The sequence below is a fragment of the Morus notabilis genome, unplaced genomic scaffold (assembly GCF_000414095.1).
Source record: "Morus notabilis unplaced genomic scaffold, ASM41409v2 Scaffold317, whole genome shotgun sequence".
NCBI classification, from domain to species: Eukaryota; Viridiplantae; Streptophyta; class Magnoliopsida; order Rosales; family Moraceae; genus Morus; species Morus notabilis.
This window is the reverse complement of record NW_010363634.1, coordinates 293,513-304,549: the sequence shown is the minus strand read 5'-3', so window position 1 is coordinate 304,549 and position 11,037 is coordinate 293,513. Positions and strand designations below refer to the sequence as shown.

Sequence of the window (11,037 nt, the reverse complement as noted above, 5' to 3'; positions counted from 1 at the left end):
ACGCGGCTTGGCTCCGGGTAGTTGAAAACATGGCTTTCATGGCTTATTTTTGTGTAGCTTTTTACACTGCTTTTTATCTGCAAATAATTAAGCAAAAACTAGACAAATTCCAATTAAAAATATTATGAATAAAAATAATGGATTTGTTTAATTAAAGCTTAAATATTTTAATATTATATAAATCAAAAGCAATATTTATGGTGCATTTTCATGCACTAATCAATACCGAACATAAAATCGTAGATCTCTTTAAGAATTTTAAAAATGACATACGCATTTTAAGAAAATACCATTTACGAAACCATGAATTTGGATCAAATTGTGTTTCAATTAATGATCTTAGATTGTAAATCTAATGATTAGAAATTTATATGATAGGACCAATATGCGATCAAGGAAGCAAGGTTTCTGGAGAGTCAAAAGCCGTGACCTTAGTAGAACTCCTATAAGTACAGTAGTTATTCTATGTCTATACCACGAACAAGATTATTTCTTTGTATTGCACAAATCTGCGCATAAGATGATTTCATTGTACGTCATTAAGTGGAGGATGTTTCTTGAAACTTGTTTGTTGATTTGAATGTGCTTATGGACTTGTATTAGCAGTAGAATTTTAATCAACAATAAAGTTAGAGTCAAAGTCAACAAAAGTCAAACATTTGAACAAACTCCAATTTCATTAGAAATTGGTAAGAATGCTAAAAGATATACCAATATGATTAAAATTACTGGCATAATATGAATTGATGATAGTAAGATGAAAAGATTAAAATTACTGTCATAATATGAATGCTGATAGTAAGATGATGAATAAATAAAGATTGTAAACGATAAGAAGTTATTAATACTATTTGTACCGGCCTTCGCAAGGAAAGGTTATTATGATTATGAATGAAACCATGAGTGAGTTAGTTTTGGTTAGCTACCCCACTCCTCACTGGTTATGCGTGCAATGGTACAATAGGATGAGGCCCATAACAAGTAAAAGCTATGAAAAATGAACGACACTAAAAACAAAAGATGTCAAGAAGTATGAAACGAAAGAAGAGAAAGCATAATATGATGAACACTTTGAATGTTTAGGAAGCGTGTTAGGGCGTATGATATGAATTCATATATGGGTGTGCATTATTATTTGCATTTATTATGGCCTGCTATTACTTGCTGAGCGAAAGCGTATTAGGTTTGTTCGTGTTGTAGGAAGCACGGGTAAGACACCGGCTCTCTAAACCTGTTTGTTGGGCATGTGGAAAAGGATGAAGCAGTGACATGTGGGCAAGTGGGTAGTAGATACGTCACGTGTTTTGGAAACGCTGCTAAGCCTTATGTGGATAAAGTAAATATTATTTTATGAAGTTAGACTAGTTATGTAATGAAAGTAAAGTATACGAGATAACGAGGCTATGTATAACAACCTCAAGTCACAAGGTATGTATAATGTATCTAAAATGTTATAGCATTAATGGCATGCATAGCAAAAATGATATTGCATTAAAGGCATATGAATAGTAATGGCATGCGAATGATAGGTTAAATACATGACCATGAGTAAGGAGAACAAGTTTAAGATTTTAAAAGAAAAGTTGAAATTGTTTTTAGGATAGTAATTTTTGATATTCGAGTTTTATAAAAATCACTGAACGAAGTTTTATTCCGCTAAAGGTTATTAGAATCAATTTTACTATTGAAGAAAAAAAATTAGTCTAAATTTTAAAGAGGTTATAATTAAAAAGTAGTAAAAGATAGGAAATGCTAAGTATGAATGTAGAATATATGACCGAAAGTTAAGGTCGTCACAGTATTATGCCAGGAACTTGGGATATTAGTCGACGAACTTCGCGAAGAGATTGTTTACACGATGTCGAAAACTGTAGGGCACATCAGCTCAAGCCTAGATGTGGCTGAGCTCACAGTTGCACTTCACCATGTATTCAATGCTCTTGAAGGGAATTTAACCGTTTATCATTCTTAGGGAGAAGAATTTGAAGCTTTCAAGAGAGAGCGATCAGTCAGATGAAGGGATTTCGCTATGTAGTTTTGAAGGCGAATTGTGTTTGCTGAATCAGGCCATCTAGTTGATTCTACACGGTGGCTACAAAATCAAAGAAGGAGTCTTTATGTGTTGAAGTCCTATTGGTGTTTGTAATCGTTGAGAATTAGTGGATAGTTCAATGTCCGAGTTTGGGCCCGTGAATCTAAGCTTTTACCGAACCACAATAAAATTTTCTTGTGAAATGTTTGTTTTTTTACGTAGGTGTTCTAGAGAGTGTTATAACACTTTCTATAACACTAACGATTAACTATAATGATTATCGGCATAAGTGTCAAAGTAATCAAGCAGGAAATAATAGTGCAGAAACATAAAGAACATCAGGAATTAGTATCGTAGTTCGGTGCCCACACTACATCTGTGGGGCCGCCTAAACAGTGAACAATCCACTAAGCCTCAAGCTTACAAACAATAATCAGACTTATACACCCAAAGACTTCCTCCTTAACGTTGTCGCCGCTGTGGAGAATCCTCTTAATGACATTGTCCAGCGAGCACCACTCGTCACCGAACTGCTCGGCGAATTCCCTTCGACTGGCAGTGGCCTTTCTCTCAAAACCAACAAGTCCTTCTCCCGAAGAACAATCTTCACGCAAACAACAACAAAACTCATACACATAGCTCACTCTCTGAAAATATTTTCTCTCAATACAAGTCACACGCCCACGTTCAACACACTTTAAACAAAAGTTACGTACAACACTATGTACCGTGCATAGACTCTTTCTAAGCAACTTTCATGATAATTGCATACCAAGTGAGCTGTAAAAACACACCTTAAAGAAGGCTTTTTAATATCACAAGAATCACTCAAAACAATTACCACGATTCTTCCTAAATAAATCTCCCAAGACTGCGCAAAGAACCTAGACATAAAAGAGATCAAATTTGGATTACACAACCCTCACACCCTCCTTTGAGTTTTGAGTGCAAGACTTCCCTTTAAAACACAAATCCGAATCAAATATGAGAATTATCATGCAAATTCTAAGCCGAATTTCCTTAGAAATTAAGCAGCCCATATCTTCTCTTCAAAGTCAAAATCTGAAACTTTCTAAAAGCACCACAATCTCAATCAATCACAGCCACTATGTTTTCAAAATAACTCCCATGAAATCTTCTTCAGAAACAAATCAATTAAGCCACGAATATTGTAGTACTAAATCCGCCAAAACACAAAATCTACTCGTTTCCAATTTAATCCTTTTCAAAATTAAAGCCAAACAATTCTCTTCCTCATAATTCAATCCTCAAATATGCACCATGATCACGTAGTACCTGTTTTTGGATTTACAGACACGTTGCCAAAACATACCAATTAGACAAAATACCTAACATCTTGTGCCTATTTATTTATTTATTTTATAGTCTATTAATTTAGCTTGGTAAAATATTTGACAAGAACAGATCTTTCAGTATAGAACAAAAATTCTACCCAAAAAAAAAAAAAAATCTCAAAAAGTCCAAACACAAAATCAATTTTCCAAATCTAACAAAATTTATTATACCAAACAAACGACTAAATTGACGCACCAATTTGACAAACTCAACAAAATTTAGAACCAAATTCACAAACTAATTTCAGAACCATGCAATTCCATAATAATTACAAAGTCCAATCACACAATATTTTTCACGACCACATATGACTAAATACAACCAAATTCACGAACCCAATCAAATTTACATTCAATTTCACAACCAATACCATAAATATCTAAAAAGTCCAATCCGCACAATCAATTTAATAAATCTTATAAAATCAATATACCTAAACAAAATTTACAACCAATTTTCACGAACCCAATCAAATTTACAACCAATTTCTTTTAAAATGTATAAAAATTCCAAAAATCCCAATAACCCAATCAAGTTCATAAATCTAAGAAAATCCATATTACCAAACCAAATTTAAACCAATTTACAAACCAATTCCATAAAAATCTAGAATCAGTTTCATAAATCTAAAAACATCAATATCAGCTAATTTTACTAACCCAACAAGTTTACTTAAAAACTCGAATCACGATCTAAACGGTTCTTAAGTAATTACATTAAAAAAATTGCATAGAAAAATCATCTAAAATTCTTGAAAAACCCCCCTTAAAACCGGTGGAAGTAGGAGAAGTGGCAAGATACGGGGGGTTGTTTCTTGGCGTTAATACTCTTTGACTGCGGTGGGGTTTTCTTGGGAGTTATGGACTATGTCATCTTTCTACTAAAAAAATTTGTGTCCAGTTTTCATGTGTTTCATCAAAGAAAAAAAAAAAAAAACAAAAAAGGACAGTCAATGTAGTCGACATTACCTTTTTTTTTTTTTTTTTTACGTGAGAGAATTAGCAGAAGAATTTAAAGTTGTCAGTAGAATAAACAGGCCTTTTGTAGGGGAAAAAAAACAAAAAAAGGGTGGTCCACACTAGTTTTTGTTTTTGTTTTTGTTTTTTTTTTGCTAAACGACACAAGTACATCAACCACGACGCAGTCGTGTTCAACGTGATTTTTTTGCTTAAACGTTCTTTCTTAAATATAATAATAAGGAAAAAGAAACAATTCTTTAATTTATTGCCCGGAAAAGCAAGTGCCAACCACGTACGACTTGTCCACTGCTTACAAAAAGAAAGTCTCACTCGTCACCTTAAGATTATTTCTATTTTCATAACCTCATTAAAATAAATCAAATAAAGAAAGGAAAATCAAACACGCGTATCATGAGGAAATTTCCCATCTCCAACGTCGCACCACCAGAGCTTTCCTATAAATACCAGCCTTCATTGATTTCAGCTCAACCCACTTCAGCTCTACAATCACTTCAGTTTATATTCCGTTATATGCATCATCAAATATTCAAGTTACTCTACTTCTTCTCGTAAACGTAAGAGAAATCCAAAGAAATAAATGTCTTCTCTTCTCAAAACTAGTTTCATCCCATCGCTCCATTCTCAAAATGGACAACCCTGTCTTGGCTTGCCAACTTTAACGTCTAACGTTGTCCCTAGCAGCAACCAAAAGAAGGTAATATAGCAGCGAAAAACAAAATCTTTTTTTTTTTTAATTTTTTTAATTTTTATGTATGTGGGAATGAGAAAACTGCTAATTATAACACAATTTTCAATTTGGTTTTCAGTTTGTTGGTATGATTTCTGCTCTACACAATAACGCGGATGGAGATTACAAGATGACTTTGGTGAACGATGGCAAGAGCATCAATGGCGTGGAGTTTCCCAGGCTTCTCAATTTCTCCGGCGAAAAGCCTTCGACTCCGATTCTCGACACCATTAACTACCCTGCTCACATGAAGAATCTTTCTGCCGAGGTAACGTTTAACACTTGTGCTTTTCTCTTGATCATTTATGAAAAGTTAAAATAATACTATAATTTTATAGAAAAATCACACTAAAATGTACACTACTTGTTATGCTTAATATTAAGGTTTTTTGTTTCATTTGTGTATCATTCCAGGAACTTGGGATATTAGCCGACGAAATTCGCGAGGACATTGTTTACACGGTGTCAAAAACTGGAGGGCACCTCAGCTCAAGCCTAGGTGTGGCTGAGCTCACAGTTGCACTTCATCATGTATTCAACACTCCTGAAGACAAGATTATTTGGGATGTCGGTCACCAGGTATAAGATCAAGTTTTTTTATTATTATTATTATTATTTTTATTTTTTTTACTTTTGTTTGATTTTGTGTTTTTGTAATAAATTGGATAATCTTGAGTTTTAAGGAGAACTATGCCAACTCTTAGTTGAAGAATCCAGATAAATCCATACTATTTTTCTTCAAATGAAGAGGTATGGTGTTAGAAAAGTTTATCACATTTATCCACTAGACAACTCGTCTTATATAATATATCTACTTCTAATTCAAATTTTTGTAATAAAAACTAGACAGAAAAAAAATTAGAATACCCCACATAATAAAGCCTAAGAAAAAAAAAAATAAAACTATAAGGTCGTGATAATAAGTGTACTAATAATAGAAAAAAAAAAGACGACAAAGTAGACACGTGTAATTGTCGTTATAATTTGTTTTTACTCAACAACTCTTATGTTGTTTTTATCTACAATGTTAAAGTACTGTAACTAGTACAATTTTCTCTGTGGGCCCTTTCAAAATGGAAGACGCGTTTTTCTGAGCAAAATATAAAAACATTTTTTTTCTCAGGTGATTCCCCTAAGAATATTTAAGAATACATTGTGATTGTTTTATAGATTAAAATTATATAATTAGAATTATTTTTAATTTACGTATAAATTGTGGACCGAATAAAGATAGCTTCCTTATCTCTTTTTGTTTTTAAATATTTTTTTTTTTCATAAGAGAATAAAAACATGTAACTACCACATATATAATATATGTGTAAATATTTTACCAAAACAAAAAGATAATAATAAATTAACCGTGGAAAGTGATATATTAGTGGAAGTAAAACCCGCTTTTGTAACCATCTGTTTTACTGGATTTGCAGGCCTACGCTCACAAGATTTTAACAGGAAGGAGGTCAAAAATGCATACAATTCGACAAACTTTTGGGCTCGCAGGCTTCCCAAAGAGGGAAGAGAGTCCCCATGACTCCTTTGGAGTTGGCCATAGTTCCACTAGCATTTCTGCTGGTCTTGGTAAATCTCTCACGTCTAAAACTTATAAGGTGTTTTAAGAAATCGTAATAAGATTATCTCTTGTGTATTCTTAATCAAACAAAATCCACCTTTTATAATTATATCAGATTTAATCAAAATTAATTGTGCAAAATGATAAAATAAAGATTTCAAAAAAAAAAAAAAAGTAAAAAATTGAAGATCAAAGTTGCTCCTACAAACTAAACTCTATATTAAACTATTTGTAGGGATGGCGGTTGCAAGGGACTTGCAAGGGAAGAAAAACCATGTAATTGCTGTAATAGGAGATGGAGCCATGACTGGAGGACAGGCGTACGAGGCATTGAACAATGCAGGTTATCTCGGCAGTAATCTCATCATCATCTTAAACGACAACAAACAGGTCTCTCTTCCCACCGCGACTGTTGACGGTCCCGCTCCTCCTGTTGGAGCTCTAAGCAAAGCCCTCGCCAATATTCACTCTAGCACAAAGTTCCGCCAGCTGCGTGAGGCTGCAAAGGTGCAACAAGCATTTCCGACATTTCTTGTGCTTTTAGTATATTTCTACATTTCTCTAGTAATAACTGTTTTCATATGACTTGTCAATAGGGTATTTCCAAGCAAATTGGGGGGCAAACCCATGAAATTACTTCGAAGGTTGATGCGTATATGCGAGCAATGACAGCCAGTTCAGGGGCTTCATTGTTTGAAGAACTCGGACTCTATTATATTGGTCCAGTGGACGGCCATAACGTAGAAGATCTTGTCGACATTTTGACTAATGTTAAGTCTATGCCAACACCAGGGCCTGTTCTCATCCATGTCATGACAGAGAAAGGAAAAGGCTATGCTCCCGCTGAAGTTGCGGCCGATAAGATGCATGGTATTGCAAATAGTTTAATACGAAACATTTTATATTTCCTTTGTTTCTCAATAAAACTTTAATGATCTGGATATTTAGGATTGACGAGATTTTGGTTTCATCCTTAGGTGTGGTGAAATTCGATCCCAAATCTGGGAAGCAGTTGAAGTCGAAAACGAGTACTCGTTCGTACACGCAGTACTTTGCCGAGTCCTTAATCGCTGAAGCAAAGCAAGATGAAAAAATTGTTGCCATTCATGCTGCAATGGGTGGCGGCACTGGACTCAACTTGTTCCAGAAAGAACTTCCAGATAGATGTTTTGATGTCGGAATAGCGGAGCAGCATGCCGTTACATTTGCTGCTGGCCTAGCGGCTGAAGGCATGAAGCCATTCTGTGCAATTTACTCTTCTTTTTTGCAAAGAGGTTATGATCAGGTAAATTAATACAATTTCTCTTGACAACCTTTAACCTTTTTTTTTTCCTAAAAAATTATATTCAGTACTTTTTTAAATCTTTATATATAAATATATATATATATATATTGTTTACTTTAATCATGCTAATAATGTATAAAAATCATGCCGGTGGTTCATGATGTATATATATTGTTTACTTTAATCATGCTAATAATGTATAAAAATCACGCAGGTGGTTCATGATATATATATATATATATATATATTGTTTACTTTCATCATGCTAATAATGTATAAAAATCATGCCGGTGGTTCATGATGTATATATATTGTTTACTTTAATCATGCAAATAACGTATAAAAATCACGCAGGTGGTTCATGATATATATATATATATATATATATATCTATTGTTTACTTTAATCATGCTAATAATGTATAAAAATCATGCAGGTGGTTCATGATGTATATTATATTGTTTACTTCAATCATGCTAATAATGTATAAAAATCATGCAGGTGGTTCATGATGTAGACCTTCAAAAGCTCCCGGTGAGATTTGCGATGGATAGGGCCGGTCTTGTGGGTGCAGATGGTCCAACACATTGCGGAGCATTTGACGTAACTTTCATGGCATGTTTGCCAAACATGGTGGTGATGGCCCCTGCCTGTGAGACTGAACTTATGCACATGGTGGCCACAGCAGCGGCCATCGATGACCGACCCAGTTGCTTTAGGTTCCCAAGAGGAAATGGCGTTGGGTCCATTCTTCCACTAAACAACAAAGGGTCCCCATTAGAGGTACTTATTAGACAAAACTTCATCATTATACGTATGTAATTCATTAATTATAATATTCATCTTTGATTAAGTATTTTTTTTTTAAATAAATACAATACAGATTGGCAAGGGGAGGGTGCTAAGAGAAGGAAGTCGGATAGCCATTTTAGGATATGGAACGGCTGTACAAAGTTGTTTAGCTGCAGCAGATCTTCTCCAAACTCTGAACATTTCGATCACCGTGGCAGATGCGCGGTTTTGTAAGCCTCTTGATGCAAGCTTGATCAGACAATTAGCTCAAGAACATGAGATCTTGATTACTGTGGAAGAAGGTTCCATTGGAGGATTCAGCTCTCATGTCTCAAACTTCTTAGGCCTTAATGGATTGCTTGACGGCGGAAAGCTTAAGGTGATATTCTTATTAATCTATAAATCAAAGCCAATGCAGATTAGAAAATCACTAATTATATTCGTTAGCTAACATTATTTGGATCACATGTATCAATACTAAATTATTTGAGTGGTTAATTTCTATTCGTGCAGTGGCGGCCGATGATGCTTCCGGATAGATACATTGACCATGGAGCTCAGACGGACCAAATCGAGGCTGCAGGGCTAACTTCCAAGCACATTGCATCTACTGCTTTGTCGCTCATAGACGAACACAGATCCAAGCTTCCCCTTCTCGACCTGTATTCAAAATTACAGTAGACGCTTGAAAATATATATATATATATATATATATATATATTAAAGCCTCGTATATTTTTCTCTCTGCTTATAAGAATCTAAATCAATGTAAATATATATTTTTTTTCTTTTGAGTCTCTTCAATTTCTTTAGCTGAGAATATGAAAGTGTTCCATATTAATAAAAGAGCTTTCATTTTAATTTAAACATAGAATCTTGATTTGTTCTCTGTCATAATAATAATAGAGCTTTCACTTTAATTAAACTATGCACTTCTAAGCCATTCTTTGTAGCATCATCTCAACCAAATATACTTGCCAAAAAGAACTAAACTAAAAGAAAAATTGAGGAAAGGACTAATTAGCGCAAGTATTTCAAAAACAGATTGCTCCTTCTTAAGCTCACACAAATACTTGCTCCTCGAGTGATTTCCACGTACTCCTTCATGCACATCTTTCTTTCATCTAATACACGTTAGAGTAGGGCCCTGAAAATGATTTCTGAACAAGAGGCCATTAACGATATAATAGGGCCAAACCAACATTGTTCTTCCATCTTGATCTCCATTACTATGTCTACATCTTTGATTAAGTCGCCATACATGATTCTTTTGACATTCCTATGAATGAGTACTCACCCTTCTCATCGTTATAGACCGAAGCACTACTCACTAGTTTCTTAGCTCGTTGTTGAGTTCTTGAAGTTGGGTCACTCTAGTGTATTTAAAACTCCTCGACAATTGCTACACTTTCTTCTGGGAGGCAACTAGCTTATGTCTTGCGTCACAAATTTTGCATTTAATTGTTCCATCACTAGTTTACCATCGCTCAGCACGTTCAATCTCTTGATCCCAATTTTTTTTTAGCGACTTTAATATCAAATGTAGTGCTTCACATTCCACAACATTGTTTGATACGAAAAATTAAAGTTGATGACCTTTTCAGTGTAAATCCTGATTAGGGATGTAAACGGGCGGAGCATGTAAGCTTCCGCCACCCTAATATCCTACTCCCTTTTTTGTCACCCGTACCCACCCCATACCTGTCTGATCTGTAACGGGGTTCTGGGTATCTCCAAAGTAAAAGTCATTCTCGTACTCCCCTCATTTACCCATTAAGAGTTGAAAAGAAAAACTTGTTATATACATTTTCAAAACTCAAGAGACAATTTCAAACATTAAAAAAACCAACCAAAATATTAAAGCCATAAGAACATTATTCATTTCTTTTTAAAGAAGTTTCCCTTTCCTATCTCCACCACTACAATAAAAGAGCGATTTAGCAATGACAATAGTCGTTGCTAAAAGACCAAAAATCGGTTGATTGTGTCTAAATAGGTGGAAGCTATTGCCACTCCAACAAATGATGCCCGAGTTATCTTAAAATTATTGCATAAGAACATCTTCACTAGTTTCAGTTTTTTTCGAGCCATAATTAGTGATGAAGGAACCCACTTTTGCAACAAGGTGTTCAATGCCATTTTGTCTAAGTATGGAATAAAGCACAAGGTAGCTCTCGCTTATCATCCCCAAACCAATGATCAAATGTAGATATCCAACCAGGAGGTCAAGTAAATCCTGTAGAAGAGGATGCAAACTAACCGTAAGGATTAGGCCTCGAAGCTTGATGATGCCTT

General features: G+C 34.6%; 1 protein-coding gene across 1 annotated transcript; it reads left to right on the top strand.

The window, feature by feature from the left end:
- The first annotated feature begins 4,846 nt into the window (after nucleotides 1-4,846).
- Nucleotides 4,847-9,609, top strand: LOC21405663 (probable 1-deoxy-D-xylulose-5-phosphate synthase 2, chloroplastic). The gene is made up of 10 exons (XM_010104684.2): nucleotides 4,847-5,062; nucleotides 5,175-5,363; nucleotides 5,510-5,674; nucleotides 6,523-6,673; nucleotides 6,901-7,172; nucleotides 7,262-7,535; nucleotides 7,643-7,950; nucleotides 8,452-8,733; nucleotides 8,834-9,121; nucleotides 9,256-9,609. The coding sequence occupies exons 1-10, from the start codon at nucleotides 4,946-4,948 to the stop codon at nucleotides 9,421-9,423; spliced, it is 2,214 nt and encodes a 737-aa protein (XP_010102986.1). The 5' UTR covers nucleotides 4,847-4,945; the 3' UTR covers nucleotides 9,424-9,609.
- The last annotated feature ends 1,428 nt before the right edge of the window (nucleotides 9,610-11,037 follow it).

Excerpts from the sequence above, each read along its gene's own strand:
- LOC21405663 (XM_010104684.2), top strand. The coding sequence starts at position 4,946 with ATGTCTTCTCTTCTCAAAACTAGTTTCATCCCATCGCTCCATTCTCAA. Across the intron at positions 5,063-5,174 it reads CTAGCAGCAACCAAAAGAAG|TTTGTTGGTATGATTTCTGC; the intron begins GTAATATAGCAG and ends TTTGGTTTTCAG. Across the intron at positions 6,674-6,900 it reads TAGCATTTCTGCTGGTCTTG|GGATGGCGGTTGCAAGGGAC; the intron begins GTAAATCTCTCA and ends AACTATTTGTAG.